Source organism: Mustela erminea, chromosome 1, assembly GCF_009829155.1.
Source record: "Mustela erminea isolate mMusErm1 chromosome 1, mMusErm1.Pri, whole genome shotgun sequence".
Lineage (NCBI taxonomy): Eukaryota > Metazoa > Chordata > Mammalia > Carnivora > Mustelidae > Mustela > Mustela erminea.
Window position 1 is genome coordinate 5,761,240 of NC_045614.1, and position 21,280 is coordinate 5,782,519.

The 21,280-nt window shown below is 54.3% G+C and overlaps 3 protein-coding genes across 12 annotated transcripts; all 3 read right to left on the bottom strand.

The window, feature by feature from the left end:
* Positions 1-329: 329 nt before the first annotated feature.
* TRAPPC5 (trafficking protein particle complex 5) lies at positions 330-2,551 on the bottom strand. 9 transcript variants are annotated; one of them, XM_032309501.1, is made up of 3 exons: positions 2,448-2,530; positions 1,198-1,303; positions 330-949 (listed from the first exon to the last, which is right to left on the bottom strand). In XM_032309501.1, exon 3 carries the CDS (start codon positions 932-934, stop codon positions 368-370), a length of 567 nt encoding a protein of 188 aa, XP_032165392.1. In that variant the 5' UTR covers positions 935-949; positions 1,198-1,303; positions 2,448-2,530; the 3' UTR covers positions 330-367. The 9 variants fall into 9 exon arrangements, with proteins under 9 accessions (XP_032165392.1, XP_032165382.1, XP_032165375.1 ...); XM_032309491.1 differs by having other exon boundaries at positions 2,336-2,507; XM_032309484.1 differs by having other exon boundaries at positions 2,309-2,507.
* A 679-nt stretch (positions 2,552-3,230) lies between these two features.
* Positions 3,231-6,223, bottom strand: MCEMP1 (mast cell expressed membrane protein 1). The gene is made up of 7 exons (XM_032309530.1): positions 5,764-6,223; positions 5,305-5,445; positions 4,663-4,791; positions 4,363-4,413; positions 4,122-4,268; positions 3,770-3,835; positions 3,231-3,664 (listed from the first exon to the last, which is right to left on the bottom strand). Coding segments are annotated over exons 1-7 (630 nt in total). The 5' UTR covers positions 5,858-6,223; the 3' UTR covers positions 3,231-3,662.
* Positions 6,224-10,197: 3,974 nt separating this feature from the next.
* RETN (resistin) lies at positions 10,198-11,920 on the bottom strand. 2 transcript variants are annotated; one of them, XM_032309560.1, is made up of 4 exons: positions 11,755-11,920; positions 11,451-11,575; positions 10,987-11,064; positions 10,198-10,444 (listed from the first exon to the last, which is right to left on the bottom strand). In XM_032309560.1, exons 2-4 carry the CDS (start codon positions 11,566-11,568, stop codon positions 10,308-10,310), a joined length of 333 nt encoding a protein of 110 aa, XP_032165451.1. In that variant the 5' UTR covers positions 11,569-11,575; positions 11,755-11,920; the 3' UTR covers positions 10,198-10,307. The 2 variants fall into 2 exon arrangements, with proteins under 2 accessions (XP_032165451.1, XP_032165444.1); XM_032309553.1 differs by having other exon boundaries at positions 11,451-11,578; positions 11,755-11,909.
* Positions 11,921-21,280: the final 9,360 nt, after the last annotated feature.

Sequence of the window (21,280 nt, forward strand, 5' to 3'; positions counted from 1 at the left end):
CGCCAGCCACCTCTCTGCCGACTCCCTCTGCGTGCTTCCTAGGCACACAGCCGTACCCCGTCCTTGACCTGCTGCCGCCTACACCACGGGGCAGCCGGACAGAGAGCAGCAGTGTTCTCCCATCTCCGGCCACGGCGGGACTCCTGCAGACTCACGGCTACGCTAACCCCGGGCCTCCCCCAGGCCCGGCTGGGTGGGACCTGGCCCACCTCCACCCTCCACTGTATTCTAAACGTGCGGGTCTTGGCCTCCGTCCCCAGCCGGAGGCAGGCACCGGCGTCAAGGTGCCGGGTGGATGTGTGAGGCCCCCACACAAGACACAAGACACATTTGGGAAGGAGGCTCTGCATTCTTTATCTCCAGGGGGTCAGCGGCCCTCCAGGGCCCGGTCTCGGGCTATGACGGCCTCCTCGAACTTGATCATGAGCGTGGTGCCCTTGTGCCAGTGTGCCGTGACCTTGGCGGGAAAGCCGCTGTGCGTGAGCACCGCCTCCACGATGCCCGCCGTGAAGCTGGCACAGTTGAGCGTGCTGTTCTCCTTGGGCACCGAGATGTAGGTGTTGATGAGCGGCTCCCGCTCGATGATGTAGAAGGTGCGGGCGTCGTCGTTTGCCTGCTCCAGCTTGTCCGCCTCCTTGCCGAACAGCGCCTTCCACACCGCACCCTTGACGAACAGCAGAGCGCCCAGCACCTTGGTCTCCCGCCGGGCACCCTTCTCACGAGCCACCAGCGCATCCAGAACGCGGGCGCCCACCTGGCGGCCCAGGGCAGCCAGGCGCGCCTGCAGCTCCGCCACGGAGAAGACCCGGCTCTGGCAGTGCTGCACCAGCTCGGAGAAGAGCAGCGCGAAGGCGCTCAGGCTCACCTCGGTGCGGGGCCGCACCAGGGCTCGTTCTAGCAGCGCCGACTTCCCTCGTGTGAAGCGTGCCTCCATGCTGCCACCACCGCCCTGCTGGGACACAAGGAAACACGGGTCGGGGGAGGGAGGGCGCACCCTTTGTGTGTGCTCCAGTGCCGACGTCCTGTGTAGGAAAAGAAGAGGGGAAGAAAAGGGGCACCCGCCTGCACATAAAGCACGCCTCCCCCAGGGACGGAAAATGGGGGAAAGTAGCAGGTTTACACCTTTGGCGAAGAAAGGGTTTGGTGGCGGGAGGACACAAGAGGGAGACCACAGGGGTGACCGGAAACCATCCCCACCTTCGAGTTCCAGGGGATGCTCCTACATGAAAAGCACCTTCGTGTCCCCCTCTGCCACCTGTGGGAGCAACTAGAGACCTAGTGCACGGGGCAGGGGGCGTCAGACCTAGGGCAAGGAGAGGACAAGGATGGGGGAGCCGTCAGAAGTCTCGGGCACTGTCCCCCACAAGCCTCCAGCAGCCACAGGGCTGACCTCCTGCAGATGAAGAGAACTTGCCCGCCTCTCCCCTGAGGAAGGCCAAAGAAAGCAGAGAGGGGGTAGGGTGTGTCAAGACCGACAGCCGAGAGGGTTTGGGGTTTCAGGGACGGACAGAGGAACAAGACACGGGACAAGCCAGGAGGAAAGGGCTCTGACAGCGGTCTTCTGGCATGCACGAAGCACGCCTCCTTGAAGATGCGGGTGGGCCTTCGTTTGTAAGGAAGACTGGAGGCGGCCGCAGAGAAGGCGTTGGGAACCCCTCCACCTCCGTGCCCTCCAGACCGGCGGGCCGACAGTGGGAGACAAGGTGGAGGGAGACCCGGGCTTCGGGGGAGCCAGGAGGGGGCGCTGTGGTCCTCCCATCCTAGTGCCCCAAGCCAGGGGTCGGTGGAAGAGACCCGGAAGGGGCTGCTGGAGAAAACCCGGAGGGGGCACCGAGACCTCCACGACGCTGACCTGCGGTGAGGGTGCAGGAGGAGGAGCGGATGGGAGGATTCCAGGGGCGCTGAGACACACTCTCCCGGCCCCCGCCCCTCGCCCACTCTTGCGCTACGCGGCTGCCCAGGGTGGGGTCGGGAGGAGCTGAGAACCCGGTTCCCACTGCGCAGGAAGGGGCCGGAGGGGTCTGGGGATGCTGGGATTGTCCTCAACGAGGTCCGCGCGGGGAATGGGAAGACCAGAGCGGGGCGAGTCCAGGGCTCCAAGACGTCCCCAGGTGCGCATCCCTCTACACCGGGAGGGCCCAGCGCGCGAGATGGGAGGGGAGTGTTGGCACCCGCCCCCCTCACCGGGCCAGGATGGGAGCCGGTAAGCTAAACCGCGGGAAGGCCGGGGCCCCGAGACCCCCGCGCCAGCGTGGACCGGGCAGAGGGGCCGGAGAGGGACCCACAGGGACCCACCCTCCTCACGGACCCTTTGCGTGGGCCGAAGCGGACGGACCGGGGATCGCGGACGCCGGGAACGTCGCCCAGGATCCCCAGGCGCGCGGGAGACTGGGGGTCCCGGAGCGGGCGAGGCCCCGCGCAAGTAGGGGTCGCGGGCGGGGTCTCACCAGCGAACTGCGGCCGTCGGTTTGGCCGAGTTGCTTTACGACGCCGTAAAAGGCCTTGAGTGCGCAGGCGCTGCGACTGGGACGGGCTCGTGGGCGGGGCGCGCACGCTGGCGGGTATTCCAGAGAGCGGCCGCCAGGGGGCGCGCGTGTCCGGGGCGTCCGCCTGGGAGTCCTGGGCGTCCGCGGAGTGGTGTGGGCCCGGAGGTCAGGGGCGGGGCTGGCTTGGGTTGGCCAACTCTTAGACAAACAGGAGCAGGGATGGCCCCCGTTTGGGGGGACCCACGTGTCTGTCTCAGGGCACATATGTCTATTTGTCCTAGAGGCTGCACTACGCCTTGGACACTCAATCCGTGCATTTACTCAGGTACATGTTCTCTTAAGGGACATACATCCAGGAGCCGGGGGCATGGTGCACTTAGGGACGTCTGCACTCAGGGCTGCACGCTCGGTGGGCGTATACACTCAGGAACGCAGTTCCACCCGAGGATACCTGTCTAAGGGCTCGGGTATACCTGTGTGCCCACCTACACTTAGGGAGATACTGTCCATCTCAGACACACAGCCTCCCGTGGGGAGACTAGGTTACCCCCTGGGTACATGTTCATGGACACAGACAGACGCACTCAGGGCATTCATTCCCTCACAATCTCGTGCCCCAGGGCTCCTGGGATCACGTCCGCATGCTCACTGTGTGCCTTTCACCAGCCCCCAACATTTGCCAGACCCTCCCCCACCAGGCCCCCAAAGCCCCGGATGCTGGGAATATGAGATCCGAAAGCCACATTCTTTTGCATTGGCCTTTATCCTCACAAATCACAAACCGTGAGTGCAGAAACAAAGGGGCATACATGTGTACAGGCTCTGAACACCCTCGATGACATGATCAGTCACACATCTTGGCACACGCCTGTTCACACCAACACAAGCAATGACAGCACACACGGTGACACCACAATCATAGTGGTACACAGGGTGCCCCCCACACAGCTCCACCAGGACACATTTATACAACATACCACAGGACACTCACACGTGGTCACCGGGCTCCCCATTTTGCCAACACCTGCATTCCCAGTGACACTCTTTTGGGGGTCCTTGCTGACACAGCCCCCACTGTGCCATGCATTACGCTCACAACACACCATGATACACACATGTGGCCGGCTTCACTGGGAGGTGCAGCCGGGTCTTCGAGGTCTCTCCATCTGTTGAGGTCTCTGTGTGGGATGGAGACCCAAGGTCAGGCAGATCACTCCCCCAGGAGGGAAACTGGGACCTAGTCTGTGGCTCCCTCCTCACCCACCTCCCCCGCCCCAACTTACATGAGCTTGGGCTCTTCTCCAGGGCCTTGGAGATTTCTTCTAACTTATTCTTGATTTGTTTCATGTCTGGGGGCAGGAGGACAGGAGAAAGCTGGTGTGGGGTCCCCCACAAGGCCCCCACCTTTATTGGAAGTCTCCTCCCTGCCCGACCCCCAGTCTGGGGTGCCGCGGGGCCTGTGTACTTGGTGTTCTCAGCAGCACTTAAATATCTGCTGAGTGACTTAGGGGGTGACATCCATTGTGCCTTTAAACCCCTGTGCCCTGGGAGAGTGGGACCCCTGCTGCCCACGCCCCCAGCTCCCCAGCACCCAGCACGAGACAAATTCTGCCCAGTGAAGGTCTGCAAGGGCACCTGCTGATAGCGTCTTCACTTTATCACCCTCGGCCTGGACATCTCTCTTGACCACATTAATGTCCTGCTTGGCCTCCGTGACGAGCTGCCGGACGGAGCTCCAGCCCTGATTCTGCTCCTTCTGACACTTGTGCACCGAGGTGGAGACTGAGGACCGAAGCGGGCATGTCCTTATCGCCGCCGCCACCCCCACCCCCACCCGGACCCCTGGGCGCCCCCCCACCCCGGGTGCCACCCTCACCATTCCAGAGCTCCCTCTTCAAGACCAGCAACTCCCGGGACATCTCAGAATCTGTTCAGGGGGAGGGGCGGGGGAGGCAGGAGAAGCCTTGAGGCGCCCCCAGTCCTGCAGTCCTGGGAACAAGGGTGGGGGGAAGGCAGAGGAACGAGGGAGAAGGGAGATAGGGTGGAAACACTGGGCCTCCCCACCGCCTGAGGACCAGACCCCCTCCACACTGCCGCAGCCCCCCCACCAAAACAAAACAAAAACAAAAAACACAAAAACAACAACAAACACCCTGAAACCAAAAACCCTACTCACTCTTTGCCAGGACCACTGCCAAGAGAATGACACAGGACAGGATGAGAATGATGTGCAGGCTCATAAGGGCTCTGTGCAGACAATGAGGGATCTGGGCGGAGTCTGAGGGCCGCCTAGACAGGGTGGGGACTGGAGTAGAGGCAGGACAGGTGACCTCCAGGGCCCAACACCACCACCCAGCCCGTCAGCACTGACTCTACCACCACCTGCACCTGCTCTTCCCAATACCGTAGCCACCGTGACCACCAACATGCACGCTGACCAGAGCCCCAGCAGTCCTAATGCTGCCATCATCATGGCTCCCTTACTATCCCCTTTTCCAGCACTCATGATGCCAGCAGTAGCTGTCAAACACACCCATCAACATCAGTGCCTATACCGTTGTCAGCACTGTCCCCAGCGCCGGGTCTCATCAGCACGGTCATAGGCTGTGCCCAGGCCCACCCCTCCGCCATCACCAAATCCAAATCCATCACCAACATCCAAACCTTCACCAACACCAACACCACCAACATCATCATCCCCACCTGGGAAGCTAAGCCGCCACCCCTGACCTTTAACACACAAACCCTGATGTCACCACGCCCCCCACCTCTGACCCCGACCTCCCCCTGTGTGCTCTTTGTTCCCATGGTGCCCTACCATGGGCCCCTCCCAAGGCTGCGCGGTGTGTGTTGGCAGGTGGCTGCTTGTGCTGATCCTTGGATGGTGAATGCCTGCCCTTCAGCTGGTCCTGGTTTCTGAAGGTCAAGGTGATATTCTCATAGTCAGGGTTATCTGCACCTGTGGGGGGGTCAGTGAGAGGGGAAACCTGCCGGAAGCTCTGGGGCAGGGGTGGGGGTGGGAAGGGGGCTCAGAGATCTTGGCTCACCAGACCCCTGCGCACAACAAATTTCCGAGGATAAAAGATAAGGAATGGGGAAAACATGGTCTGTTTCTTGGTTAGGTGGAGCGGGCGTGCACGAGCGTTTGGGGGGTACACATGCACACATACATTTTGGGGTGGGGAAGGAGCGCTGTGACCCCACTTCTAGCCCCTTGTTTCTCCCATCCCCATCTCTCCCACTTGACCTCTCCCCTCCCCACCCCGAGGTGCCTAACCTTCCTTATCGGCTGGGGCCCTCTGTTTCTTGTCTTTGAAGGCTGCCGCCTGCATCTTGGCCTTCTTCTTCGTGTAGATTTCCTCAGACTCCATGGTTCCCAGTCTGCCAGTTTGCCCACACACATCCCCACCCACCGGAAGGTGTCATGGCAGATGAGGAAATCTGTGGGTTGGGGGTAGGGGGAGGAGAGGTCAGCCTCCTCTTTTCAGCGATCCAGGACCCTCCAGCCCTCGGACATCCTCACTGCCTCCCATCCCAGATCAAGAGGGTCTTAGGAGACCAGACGTCCCAGGGAGCGCCAAGCAGGAGAAGCCCATACATCCAGAGACAGGAACCACCACGATCAGGAACCAGCAACAGAAATGTTAGTCAATGCTACACGGTCATCATGTTGTAATAAACAAATATATCAAGTCCGCACCTGTATACCTCAATCACACACATCATTATACACCAATTAGACTCAATATAAATAAATTTTAAAAATTTTAAAGGATGATCACAAACTTTACAGGAAACTATGTATGTGTCTACCTGGATGACCTTCACCCCTACCCCTCTCAAGAGAGAATCTGGGGCCCCTAGGAGTCCCGCCTTTTAGGTTTGGGGTATCTGGACTTGGAGGCAGGATTCCTAGGTCTCCCACATCTTCCTGCCCCCTGCCCCAATCCCACCCCTCAGCTTCACCCCAAGAAGTTCTACTTCTTCAAGGCCCCGTGGAGGAAAGGAACGGATGTGAGGCAAGGGGACCAGCCACTGGAGCTCCACCCATGTCTGGGACAGAGGCCAGACGCACCCCTTGACCTAACCCTGGGCATAGTGTCCCCTCTCCCGGGGCCCCCAGACAGAGGAACACTTGGAAGCATTCACTCTCATCCATACATCTGCTCACTTCCCCACACTCACACACACTCCCAGAAACCATCGCACGTCTGCTCACGTATTCACGTGGCTCGCCCATTGTTGGGCTTCCACTCGGGTTTACCCCCAGAGAAATGCCCATATTCATGCCTTCCTGTGTCTGCTCTCTCTCTCTCCAGAGGTCTTAAAGCTCTCTTTGTGTCTGTGACTTTGAAAACTGGAGATAAAAATGAGACCAAGTTTGTAGGGAATTTCTCTCTCTAAGTTTAGAATGGTGCCTTCTGGTGGAAAGGTAATGTAAACCACATCTTTAATTTAAAATTTTCTGGCAGCCACGTTAAGAAGACAAAAAGAGACAGGTTCAATTAATTTTAATAATGTATCTTGTTTAACATAATATACCCCCCCATATGATCACTTCAGCACGTAGGCGATACTAAAAAAATTATTGAGCTATATTATTTTTTGTGGGTACTAAATCCTCAAAAATCAAACGTGATTTAAACTCACAGGACATTTCAAGCATTTGATGGATGCGATATTGGAGAGCACTGGCCTAGACTATCGTGGTTCTCTCCCTCTGGAAAAAATAAGTAAAAGATCATTTAAAAGACTTTAAAAAAAGATTCATTTATTGGACAGAGACATAGAGCACAAGCAAGGGGGGAATGAGGAGAAATGGCAGAGGGAGAAGGAGAAGCAGGCTCCCTGCTCAGTGGGGAGCCACTGCTGGGATCACGACCTGAACGGAGGGCCGACACCTAACTGACCGAGCCACCCAGGTCCCCCTTAAAAGGACTGTCCATGTGGGAGAAGTAGGTATGTTTTAGCTTTTAAATATGTGATTAAATTTGAGGTAACTTTGGAATGGTCCCCCAGGGTTTGATGGGGCTAATGCTCTGTTTTCTAAACTATTGCCAACTTTGCCGGCTCAAGGAGGACGACTTTAACAGTCTCTCTCTGCCCTCCCCTCCCTCTGATTTTTAGAAAGTCAGGATTGAGAGATAAGACCCTGTTCTGACTAACAGTCACAGAGGAGAAGGACCAATGGGCAGCCGGCTCTGCTGTGATGGACAGGCGCAGGGGGTGGGGCCGCAGCCTTGCCCATTTCTGTAGGTGCTTGAAGCTAAGACCAGGCTCCATCCAGCCCTTTGGACAAAATAGCAGTTGTGCACCTGGAGGCCCACGAGCAATCACAGTGGCCCGAGAGGGCTCTGTGAGGTTTCCTGACCAGCCCTGTCATAGGGTCACAGTCTCAATTTTCTTTAAAAAAAAAAAAAAAAAAAAAAGAATATGCGTCTCCAGCCCAGTTAACCATAAACCTGTGACTGGTTTAGAGTTGGCACATCATCCAGGCCCAGCCAATCAGAGTCAAAGATTTAGCACAGGGGTGGGCACAGGAGCTAGATTCAGCCAATGAAACTCAGGCCTGCGACTTCTGCGGCATTAACCAGGGAAAAGGCATTCCCCCCCTCCCCGGGGGGCTCTCAGCCTGGGAAAATGTAAGCCTGGAGCCGTGTTGGGGGAGAACCCGCTTGAGAGAGAAGCCAACATTGAGGAAAGCAGAGCTGAGAGGGAGTCAGATCCTGGAGATACCATTTGAGGGTTCTATCCACCCATGCCTGAATCTGTCTCTGGCTTGTCTGGGACCACCAGCATCAGACTCTTCGTTCTGGCTCAGGTCCGTGATATCAGGGTTGTGAGATCGACCCCTGCTTCAGGCTCTGCACTGAGAGTAGACTCTCTCTTCCTCTCCCTCTGCTCCCCTCTGTCCCTTTCCCCAGCACACTCTCGCTCTAAAATAAATAAATAAATCTTTAACCCTGGGCCTCTCAGTTACATATCCATAAACTTCCTCTTTTTTTTTTCTTTTTTAAAGATTTTATTTTTAAGTAATCTCTACAGCCTACATGGGTGTCAAACTCACAACCCCGAGATCAAGAGCGGCACGCTCCACCGACTGAGCCAGCCAGGCGCCCCCAGGAACTTCCCTTTACTTTTGCTCAAGCCGTCTTGACGTGGGGTTTGAGGCACTTGCGACTAGAAGAATCTCGAATCTCGGCTACCTCAGGGGGGGCTGGGCAGTTGGCAAGTGAGAAAATGGAGGCTTGAGAAGGGGGCTTGCCTATCCAGATCTGCACCCTGGGACGGGAGAATGGCTATGCTGGAAATGAGCATCTGAAGAGGACCTCCTTGGGGCCCAGACACAGGGGGACAATTGAGTGGAACTTGGAGATAAAGAGGCATTCCAATCGTCTGGGGACAAAGGAGGGCACCCCCCTCCACATCAGTGAGGGGGTGGGACAGGCAAGGGTCTAGACCCTTTTTGCTACTCAACACACTGCTGACTCAGTTGTCCTACCTCAACCCCATGGCCACTGTGGGGTCGGGGGGGGGGGCAGATACAGGAGGGGAATCTTTGGATTGGGGTATAGGTGGGCTCCAGGGACAAAAGGAGAGTTTGTGACCTCAGCTCATGGCTACCTGAATCAGACAGGGGGCTGTGCCATCACAGGGGGTGGGTGGGTGGCAGAGGTGGGGGCATAACATTGGGAGAGAGGGATGATCAGAAGAAAGTCACGGGCGCCCTACGCCACTGCCTCCCTCCAGGAGCGTCTAAAACATCTTAAAAACCAGGATCCCAACCCACCACCCATGCTCCAGTCCCTGGAGTGTGCTGCTGGGGGCTAGGGCATTTGAGTCTGGGGTCCCTTTCAAGACTGCACACTGAGTGCTCTGAGGTCTGTCTGCATCTCTCAGGGGCTGGATTTTAAGACCCTTGGGTTAGGATTCCCAGGGACCTCTGCCCCCAGGAATCTGTGTAAGGGTTGCAGGTGCCTTGCCTTCCAGGTCAGAATTCAGACTGGGACCAAAGCCACTCGGGTGGGGGTGGGAACTTGATGTCAGAAGCAAAAGACTCTGTCCAGGGTTTACACATTTATGTGTCTATGTTTCTCCTTCTATGGCCATGCTTATGTGGTTCAGGGGCATTGTCTGTGGGCATGTTGTGTCCCTGTGTGACCATAGTGACTGGGTTGTGTACTGAGTGCGTATATGTAGTGTGTGCAGGTCTCTCCACGAGGTTGGGGAATGAGGGAGCGTGGCTCAGGGCTCTGGGCTGAGAGATGACTCAGGGGTCCACCATGACCCTGGGGCTCCTGGGGGCTTTGGCCCTGAAGTATGCAGGGGGTTGGGGGGAGGTCAGGGGTCCCTGTCCCATATAGACCCAGACCCCGCATGAAGCCTCATTCTAGAGGCTGGGACAGACTGACCCAATGACTTCCTGGAAGACCAGAGACCTGAGGGATCGTCAAGGTGGCCTCAGAGGTAACGCTCACTTCCCCTCCTGAAGGAGTCCATGATCCCTGGGTGTGAGTGTCCTTAGAGGAAGCAGAGGCCTTGTTCTCGGAGATGCGGTAGGGGAGGCACAACGTGGGAGGAGATAAATGGGCAGAAGAAAGTCACGGACGCCCAGAGCCACCGCCTTCCTCCAGCGTCTGCGTGCCCGGCTCATTTCGGAGCCGCCAGCTCAGTCCCCCAGCCCCCAACAAACGACAGCTGGGCGCGCAGACCCTCACCATCATCTGCTCAGGGTTTATTTCCACCCCGCCCCTCCGAGGCCTGACTCCGCCCCCCGGGGCCTGGCCACGCCCCCAGCCCCGCCCGCGCTCCCCGGGGACCTCAGGCGGCGGTCTGCAAGCGGCAGCAGCGAGCTCCGGTCCAGTCCATACCCGCGCACTGGCAGTGGCACGTGGTCTCGGCGCGCACGTCCCACGAGCCGCAGGCGGAGCCGCAAGTGCAGGCGGTGACGGCGAAGCCTGCGGGCGGGAGCGGAGGGAGTTTGGACCCGAGCTGGAGGCTGCGGGCCGGGGGTGGGGGTGGGGGTGGGGGGTCGGGGGGGAAGCGGAGGCGGGAGGGTCTCCAACACCAGAGCATGGGAGCCGGGTTGTGTGGAGCGCAGGGAGGCTGGGGCCCTGGACTCCAGTGTCCTGAGGAAATGCAGTCTCGGTGCTGGGGCGGGGAGGCTAGCGTGGCAGACCAGGACTCTGGGGAAGTTGACTCAAGAAACAGAGCCTGGGACGCCTGGGTGGCTCAGTCGGATAAGTGGCTGCCTTCGGCACAAGTCCTGATCCCGGGTTCCTGGAATCGAGTCCCATATGGGGCTCCTTGCTCAGCGGGGAGCCTGCTTCGCCCTCTCCCCATCCACCTGCTTGTGCGCTCACGCTCGCTCGCGCTCTCTCTCTCTCTCAAATAAATAAAATCTTTAAAAAAGAAAAAGAACTAGAGGCTGGACTTAGGGGGAGGGGTTCCTGCGTGCCGGGAACAGAAGTGAGAGCTGGGAAAAGGACTTGAAACTCACCTGCGGGACAGGTGGCCAGGTCCCCCCTGGAGGTGACACTCCGGCAGGTCAGGCCAAAGTTCCTCATTGTCTCAAGAACTGCGGGAGGGAGGGGGGAGAGAAGGCAGCGGTGAGACCAAGCTGCCCCTCCCCCATCCTCCTGCGGCCCTGGCCCTGGTGGTTTGGAGATAGGCAGGGGTCAAGAGAACTGTGCTGAGGAAAGCCCAGGGGGGCCAGGCCCCGTAGAGAGCCATGAAGTGGGGAGCCCACCACCTCCCAGGTTCTGTCTTGAAATGGGTGTTTAGAAGAAGGAGGATATTCCCAGCTTCTGCGGAAGGTGCTGCTAGATCCGGGGGCTGGGGCTGGGCTGGGGGGGGCTGGGTTGGGTTTGGGGTGGAGGTTTGGTTCTGGTCGGGGCTGGCTCGATGGCTGCTCCCTGTCCGGAATTAGAGGGTCCCCTGCTGAGGTTGAGTGAGGGTCCTCACTTAAGGATGGGGCGCCATCCTGGATCTTCTCACTGATGGCTTTGTCCACGGGACACAGAGAATTGCCACACACCAGCAGCCCCAGGACAGGGAGCAGGAGGAGAGGAAGAGCCTTCATCCTGCAGCTGCTGAAAGAGGGAACCCACAGCTGCGTCAGTCCCTTCTCATCTGGGGAGGGTCAAGCCTCCAGAGCGGGTGGGATATGGAATCCTGGGTCCCTGTGGGGGACGAGACTGGAGTCCCAGCTTTGTCCTGGCCCCCTCGGGTTGGGCTTCTGGGCTGAGCCGGAGCAGGGTTCACTTACCCTCGGGATGGACTCAGCAGGCCGAGTCTCGGGCACTGATTTCATGTCTCTGCTGCATCTCCCTCTTTAAGGCTTCTGGACACGGAGCTTCCTGTCCTGGCTGGGTGTTTTGCCCCCCTGGCCCTCCCATCCCACATCCGGAGCCAAGAGGAAGCCCCCAGGGCAGACTCTAGGGGCCCAGGGGTAGGAAGCTCTGCTCCCCCCCTTCCCTGCCACAGTTTCCCCATTCAAGAGCTCACCCTTCTCACATCCGGGCTGGGACTGGTCCCGGAGGTAGTGCCTGGGGGATGACTCCAGAATCCCTTGTCCCAGGGATGGGCAAAGAAACAGGAGTTTGCACATAAGCATAACCAAAACCCCATGTGAGAACTGCATACCGTGTTCACACCCAAATGCCCATCAACAATAGAATGGATAAAATCATGTTTCTTTTTCCTTCAATGGAACAGTCTGCAACAGACGGTGACAAACTTGCAGCGCATGGGACAAAGCTGGCCCACGGCCTATTTCTGCACAACCCACGAGCTAAGAATGGTTTTTGCATTTTCGTTTTGGGGGTCTTGTTTTTAGTACGAATGGATTTTTTAAATTGTGGCAAAATATATTTCACAATAAATTTTTTAAAGGATTTTATTTATTTATTTGACAGACAGAGATCACAAGTAGGCAGAGAGGCAGGCAGAGAGAGAGGAAGGGAAGCAGGCTCCCTGCCGAGCAGAGAGCCCGATGTGGGGCTCGATCCCAGGACCCTGAGATCATGACCTGAGCCGAAGGCAGAGGCTTTAACCCACTGAGCCACCCAGGTGCCCCTCACATTAAATTTTTAAAAAGATTTTATTTATTTGTCAGAGAGAGAGAGAGAGAGAGCGCAAGCACTAGCAGGGAGTGGCAGGCAGAGGGAGAGGAAGAAGCAGACTTTCTGCTGAGCAAGGAGCCTCATGTGAGACTCTATCCTAGGACCCTGGGACCATGGCCTGAGCAGAAGGCAGACGGTTAACCGACTGAGCCATCCAGGTGTCTCTTTCACATTAAATTTGTCATTTTAATCATTTCTTTAAAAGAGTTTATTTATTTATTTGGGAGAGACAGATTGCAAGGGGTGAGGAAGGCCAGAGGGAGAAGCTGACTCCGCACTGAGAGCAGAGCTTGATAGCGGGCTTGATTCCAAGACCCCAAGATCATGACCTGAGTGGAAGGCAGACACTTAACTGACTAAGCCACCCAGATGCCCCATTTTAACCATTTTTTAAATGTACAGACCACTGGCATTAAGTACCCTTGCACTGCTGTGCGACCAACCCCACGATCCGTCTCCAGAACTTTCTCATCTTCCCAAACTGAAACTCTGTTGCCCTGAAACACTCACTCACTATGCCCCCTTGCTCCTGGCTTCTACCATCTACTTTCTGTCTCTGTGACTTTGTCTGAATCACACAATACTTACCCTTTGGGGTCTGCCTTTTTTCCACTTAGCATAAATGTTTTCAAGATTCATCCAGGTTGTGGCAGGGGTCAGAACTTCATTCTTTTCCATGGCTAATATTCCATTGTAGGGACACGCCACATTTTGTTTATCCATTCATCTGTTACTTACAACTTGCTCTGTTGTTTCCACCTCTTGTCAAGGACACCCCTGCAAACCTCGGAATGTACCGAGCATCTCTGAGCCCCTGCTTTCGGTCCCCTTCAGTCCAGGAGTGGGCTTGCTGGATCATATGGCCATTCTGTGCTTAACTTTTTGAGGAGCTGCCAAAAGCTCATACATTTTTGAATCATTGGGGAAAAAAATTTTAGCAGTGACATATGAAAAGGACATGAAATTGAAATCCCAGTGCCCACAAATAAAGTGTGCTTGGAGTATGGCCATGCGTACTTTTTTATAGATGGTCTGAGGCTGCTTTCCTAAGTCAGTGACAGAGATGATGCCCTGCAGAGGTGACCCCAGCTACCATCTGGCCCTTTACAGAAAAAAAAAAAAAATTGACCATCCCTAGTCAGCAGCCAAGAGCGTGAATGAGAGATGTTAAGGAACAGCTGCGCGTAACAATCTGGATGATTCCCCCCAACATAATTGTGAGCAAAAGAATCCAGACGCAGAAAAAAAACATTAACTGCACAAATTCATTTATTAAAAAGGACCAGGACAGGGCCCCCTGGGTGCCTCGGTGGAGTGAGTGTCCGACTCTTGATTTTTTTTTTTAATATTTTATTTATTTATTTGACAGAGAGAGATCACAAGTAGGCAGAGAGGCAGGCAGAGAGAGAGAGGAGGAAGCAGGCTCCCTGCTGAGCAGAGAGCCCGATGCGGGACTCGATCCCAGGACCCTGAGATCATGACCTGAGCTGAAGGCAGTGGCTTAACCCACTGAGCCACCCAGGCGCCCTCGACTCTTGATTTTTGCTCAGGTCATAATCTCAGGGTCCTGAGATCGAGTCCTGTGTCCGGCTCTGTGCTGGTGTGGAGCCTTGGGATTCTCTCTCTCCCTCTCCATCTGCACCACCCCTCTCCCCACTCCCCACACACACTCGCTCACTCTCAAAAAAAAAAAAAAAGAAAAGAAAAGAAAAAAAAAAGGAAAAAAGAAAGGAAGGAAGGATGGAAGAGAGAGAGAGAGAGAAAGGAAAGAAGGAAGACTGATTAATCTATGTTGTTGGAGATGATGCTGGAAGTTTCCTGGGGAGTGAGGGAAAATGGGAAGCTAGTGAAAACTCGAGCGCACACTTACATCTGCACACTTTACACCTGCTGTATTTCAGTAAAAGTGATGTGTGTGTGTGTCAAATCCCTGTGTAAGCACAACCGTGTACACAGGGCCAAAGTGTAGACAATACTTATTGAGCAGTTACTATGTGCCAGATGTGATGCTGTGCATCGTGCCTGCCGTGGGGAGCAAGGGGACCCCCAGCCCCAGCCCTCACGCACTTTGCCCTGCCTGTCGGAGGAAGAGAGACACCGAGAGAGAGCTCAGTTAACCTCACCCTCCATCAGTCATCTCTGCCGTGGAGGATAGGAATCGAGTTCTGGGAGAACTTCTGGCAGAAGAATGTGGCCCCCACGGGGAGAATCCAAGGAGGTTTTATGGAGGAAGAGATAGCTGAGCGGAGGGTAAGCAAGAGTTAAGCAGGAGAACCAGTCAGGAGGGCATTCTGGGGGGAAGAACAGCATGTCCCAAGGCCCTGGGGAAGGACAGTGTGCACCAGCTTTGAGGAACTGAAAGAAAACCAGTGGGCAGAAAGGCAGAGAGCCTGGTTGGCAAAAGCAAATTTCACAGGCTCCCTTCCTTGAAGACCCCGAGACACAGCTTGGATCCAAGGTAGTTCAGGACACAGCAAGTCATTTGGTTGAGAGCGCTAATCCTTGAAAACTTTCAGTCTCAGAATTTTTCAGATAAAAACTTTTGAAAGGCTCAGAAGTGGGCATCTCTGTCTATAGGTCAGGGGAAAAGCAGGGGGTGTGTGGAACCCCGAGGGTGCCCTGGGGACTTAGCTTGAAAACCCTTGGTTTTCAAGTAGCAGGAAAGGGCCACATGCCTTTTCATTCTCTTTGAAGAAAGGAAAATATTTTGGGGGTGCCCGGAGGGCTCATTTGGAAGAGCATGCCACACTTAATTTCAGGGTCATGAGTTTGAGCCCCACACTGGGTATAGAGATAACTAAAAAGAAATAAACTAAAAAAAAAAAATTATTTTCAGGGGCACCTGGGTGGTTCAGTGGGTTAAGCCTCTGTCTTCGGCTCAGGTCATGATCTCAGGGTCCTGGGATCGAGCCCCACGTCGGGCTCTCTGCTCAGCAGGGAGCCTGCTTCCTCCTCTCTCTCTGCCTGCCTCTCTGCCTACTTGTGATCTCTGTCTAATAAATAAATACAATCATTAAAAAAAATAAGGTGTCATTTACATAAAGCAAACTTCACTCTTTTTACTGAGTTCTAGTTTTGACAAATGCACAGAGTTACGTGATTATCACCACCCAATACTTATTACTTAAATGACAGTTGGGAAAAAAGGAATTTCCCAGCCATCTTAGGGAAATCTGTGTCCTGAAGCCACAGAGAGGATTTTTTCCTCTCTGTACCACCCGTCCTTGTGAAAATTCACAGGTATTATGAGCTTCTTCTTGCCTCTGTTCCTGTACAGCTGTCCTTGAAGGGTTGTTCTGAGCCCAGAGGGCCTGGGAAACTGACCTCCAGAAGTAATCTGAGTTACTTGCCTCGCTAGATAACAACGCGCTGTCCGGTTGACAGACTCAGGTGACAGGAGACTCAGCCAAATCGGGAAAGAATCACTGACACTTGCTTCCTGTCCCGTATGAATGACAGAAAAGAAAAGCAAAAACCTTGGAACCCTGCCCGCTTTCTTTAGCAAGAGCTGGCGAGCCTGGCTTCATGTAGAAACCCTTCTGACCTGGGGGTGGGGGGCTGCCCGGCGGAAGGGGAGTGTGAGCCGCTAGCTACCTGCGCAGAGGTAGAGAGAGGACAGGCAAGACCCGATGGGGCCAGGTTGCACCTTGAGGCAAGGAACAGCGACAGCCTGAAGGTTGGGTGGTAAAGATCATGGAGATGTTCAGTGTTAACGACCTGAGATTGTCCTTGAAGAGACCCACTCTTGCCTCTTGGTGCCCCTGGTTTCCTTGGGCCTCTGGGCTCCTTACAGACTATCTTTCCCGTGGGGGCTCCTTGGGATGCTCTGAGATGACCGTGTCTACTGTTTGTTGAGCAATATGTACATATGAGCACCACCCAGTCAGGTAGAGATGGTAATTATCTCTACAAAAGGAGCTGTTGAGGCCCCGAGAGGCTAAGGGATTTGTCTGGGGTCACAGAGCAAGTTGGTGGAGGAGCTGGGATTTGAACCCCGGTGGTCTGGGTCAAAGACATGTACCTTTCAGCCACCTGTGGCAGGGTGGAGGGAGCTCCCAGGAACAGCCACAGCACTGTTCCAGATTTACTTAAAAAAATAAAAAGAAAGAGGGCGCCTGGGTGGCTCAGTGGGTTAAAGCCTCTGCTTCAGCCCAGGTCATGATTCCAGCATCCTGATATCGAGCCCGCATCACATCGGGCTCTCTGCTTAGCAGGGAGCCTGCTTCCCCCTCTCTCTGCTTGCCTCTCTGCCTCCTTGTAATCTCTGTCTATCAAATAAATTAAATAAATAAAAAATTTTAAAAATAAATAAATAAAAAGAAAGAGAAAGAACAAAAGAAGCATTGTTTTGAGAATATTCCTACAGCTTTTCTTTTGCTGTTGAAGAAATGACAGAGATAAAATGGCCCTATTTATTTTTCCTAAGATTTTATTTATTTGAGACAGAGAGGGAGAGAGCACAAGCATGGGAGGGAGAGGGGAAGGGAGAGGAGCAGAGGGAGAAGCGGGCTGGATCCCAGGCGCCCCGAAATAGGGACATTTTGGAGCACCTGGGGGGCTCAGCTGGTTAAGCGTTTGCTTTCAACTCAGGTCATGATCCCAGGGTCCTGGGATTTGTCCAACGCCAAAGTCTCCCCTTTTAACCAAGGCATTCTCTCCCCCAAACCCTGGGATGGGCAGTACGTGGACCAGGGTGGGGATTCACGGAGCGCAAAGGAAAGGGGTGCGGGAAAGAGTTTCATGGAAACTCCTGCCACCCAGCCTGGCTTTTTCATTTTTTATAAAGCTTTTATTTATTTATTTGAGAGAGAGAGCATGAGCAGGGGAAGAGGCAGGGAATCCTACATGTGGGGCTTGATCCTGGGGTCTGAGGACCCCAGGATTGTGACCTGAGCCGCAGGCAGATGCTTAACCAACAGACCACCCCCACCCCAGGTGCCAGCCTGGTTTTCTTAGATTGCACATATCAATCTTAAAGAAACAAACAAACAGGGTGCCTGGCTAGCTCCGTTGGAAGAACATGTGACTCCTCATCATGGGGTGCTAAGTTCAAGCCCCACACTGGGTGTAGGAATTACTTTAACTAATTAATTAATTAATTTAAAAAACCAGGGTGCCTGGGTGGCACAGTTGATTGGGCATCCGACTCTTAGTTTTGGCTCAGGTCATGATCGCGGGTCCTGGGTTTGAATTCTGCGTTGGGATCCTGCGGGTCCTGGGTTTGAATTCTGCAGCTGAGCTGCCTCTCAGCTCAGAGGCAACTCGAGACTCCTTCTCCCTCTTGCTCTGTCCCTCCCCCGTGCTCTCTCGCTCTCTCAAATAAATAAATAAAATCTTTAAAACAAACCAACAAAACCACCCAAAACCTTACAGAAACAGAGAACAGATCAGTGGTTGCTGGGGGTCGAGGGCGGGATGGAGAAATACAGGAAGGTTGTCCAAAGGTCCAAACTTTGGTCCAAACAGCTAGACGATGAATAAGTTCCGGGGAATCTAATGTACTGGGGGTCACAATAAACACTACTGCATTGTGTGTCTGAAAGTTGCTAAGCGAGTAAATTGTAACTGTTTGTACCTCACATGCATACACACACACACTAACTCTATGAGGGGATGGATGTGTTATCTAACCTTATGGTAGAAATCATTCTGAAATATGTCACATCACTACATTGTACACCCAAAACTGACACAATGTTACAGATCAATTACATTCCCATAATGGGGGAGGACATCACTTTCACATAAGGGAAATCATGCAGTGTTTGTCTTTGGCTTTTTTTTTTTTTAATATTTATTTATTTGGGGCACCTGGGTGGCTCAGTGGGTTAAAGCCTCTGCCTTCGGCTCAGGTCATGATGTCAGGGTTCTGGGATCAAGCCCTGCATTGGGCTCTCTGCTCTTCGGGGAGCCTACTTTCCCCCCTCCCCTCTCTCTGCCTGCCTCTCTGCCTACTTGTGATCTCTGTCAAATAAATAAATCTTTTTTTATTATTTTTTTTATTTATTATTTTTTTATTATTTATTTTTTAAAAAATATTTTATTTATTTATTTGTCAGAGAGAGAGGGAGAGAGAGCGAGCACAGGCGGACAGAATGGCAGACAGAGGCAGAGGGAGAAGCAGGCTCCCTGCCAAGCAAGGAGCCCGATGCGGGACTCGATCCCAGGACGCCGGGATCATGACCTGAGCCGAAGGCAGCGGCTTAACCCACTGAGCCACCCAGGCGTCCCAATAAATCTTTTTTTAAAAAAAGATTTTTTTATTTATTTGACAGAGACAGAGACAGCGAGAGAGGGAACACAACAAGCCAGGGGAGTGAGAGAGGGAGAAGCAGGCTTCCTGCCCCACAGAGAGCCCAATGCGGAGTTTGATCCCAGGACCTGGGAATCATGACCTGAGCCAAAGGCAGACGCCTAATGACTGAGCCCCCCAGGCCCCCCAGTGTTTGTCTTTCTCCTTCCGACGGGCAACTGCAGAGACCATGCGAATCAGGACACCACACAAAACAGATGCTGCAGAAATGTCACCTTCCCTCACCATCATTTTCCCAGAATTTCCCTGGCCACTGACAGGGACGGAGACTCCGAGTGGTCTCACGAACTTTGGTCACTAGTCAGGACCTCCTCTGTCCCAGCGCCCCAGCCCTGGGGACTCCATCTCTGCCCACCCCACCCCCCAGCAGAGTCTTCCCACTCGCTGGGCAGTTTCTTCACTCCAGGGGCCTTTTCACAATATTCTTGGCAGCTGTTGGTTAACGGCTGTTTGAAGATTTTGAGTAACTTTAGAAAAACAAAAAAACGGGAAGCTTGCTTCGGTGACCTCCTGGCTGTCTGGGCTCCCCTAGAGCTGACAGCTGACAGCCTCCTGCCCTCTTCTTCCTGGAGCTTTCCTTGGATCGCTGAGTCACCCTCACTTCCTGTCCCTGCCCTGCAACCACTAAGCCCCTGCCTCCCAAGTTGAAGGTTTCAGGCACTCCTTCCTCTGCCAGGGTCCCTGCTTTCACCCCTCCTGCCTACCTGGCAGCTCTGGTGTGCCCCAGAGCCTCGAGTTTGTTTCAGTGGAGCAAGTTCCAAGCCACAAACTTGGATGAAATCTTATTCTAGAAGGACCTCCCTGCATGGCACAGGTGGAGAACTCCCACTCTAATGCATTTCTGACCCTGAGACCATCCGTCCTCACTTCTCCTGGGGACGTGCCCTCAGACCCTCCAAAGCGCTGATGTGAGCCTGGGAAATCCTTTTTGCTCACTTTGTGGGGCCCTCCTTCTTAGTCCGGGGCCAGACCCCATTAGAGTGTCTAATAATAATAATAATAACAACAATAATAATAACATTATTATTATATCCATAAATTATCATGATGATAATTATCATTACGGCAGCCAGAGTCCCCAGGATGCCTCCTATATGCTTACAATGTGACCACTGGTCACCCTGAGATCTGTTTCCACCCTAGATCTCCCTGATAAATTCAAATATCCTGCTGACTCCTGGGGATCCTGCAGATAATACCTAAGAAAATGTATCAGGTTGTTACTTTCCAACTAGTTGCTGAGGGACAGGTTGTTTAAGAAGGATCCTAGCTAATCCCAGTGGAAGGATTAATACACTTGGAAATAATCTTCAGGAGAGAATGGATCCAGGCATGGGGACGTGATGGCTGCTGACACTTTTAGGTGGAGACCTGGTGGGAACTGGGGGACGTCTGCCCCACTCCCACCAATCCACAGATGAACTATAGCACCTGACCTTATGGAGCCCCTGAAGATGTAAAGCGAGGTGCCCAGCCTCCCCGGTGAGAGACTCTTCTGACCTACAGCAGAACCTGGTTCGGGTAGTGCTAACCACCCAATGATCAGAGGAGACAGCACGGTGAGGATCGTGGGAACAGATGCTAAGAACAAGTTATACACCGGGTCACAAAGAAGCAGCCAGCCACATCCAGAAGGAAGAGAACCCCGAAGAGCCCCAAAGAACACACACCAAGTCGGGATAGATGTCCTCAGGAAATAAAGAACGGTGACTTTTGAACTAAAACCGGAAGGAGGGAGCATATGAAGATCTGCGGGGAAAAGCACTGTAGGCAACGAGAACAGCAGGTGCAAAGGTCCTCTGGCTGGAACGGAGTGGTGTGTTTGACAGATGGCAGTTGTGGCTGAGGGAGCCAGCGGGGAATGGACTTGAAGAGGGACTTTGTGAAACCCAGAGAGAGGGAGGTTGGATTTCGTTCTCACAGGAGGGTTTTGACAAGTCTCAGTAATGCGTGCGGAGGGATTGGCTGATGCTTCACGCGCACAGGGGTCCATGAATTTTTGTTGAATCAAACTGTCCTTAAGTCGGAGGCGCTACGACACCTCCTCGACAAAAAGGGCAGAGGCTGAGGCGGCGGGAGCAGGGGAGTTTTGTTGCAGCAGAGAAGCTCGGAGTCACCGCTGACCCACTTACCGTTTCCAGTAGGGTTACCCCAGCTCCAGGTACGGACGTGAAAGAGCCAAGATCCCGGAAAATTGGGGGCACAGCGCCCCCTGGTGCTCAGAGCGTTTATCTACCTCAGCGGGCCCCGGCAGCGGTGGGACGGAGCGGGGAGACCGCGGCTTCCCGGGGAGGCGAGTTTCACAGTCAGACTTTGAAACCACCTCCTTCTAGTTAAATGGCTTCTCTGCCGAGGCC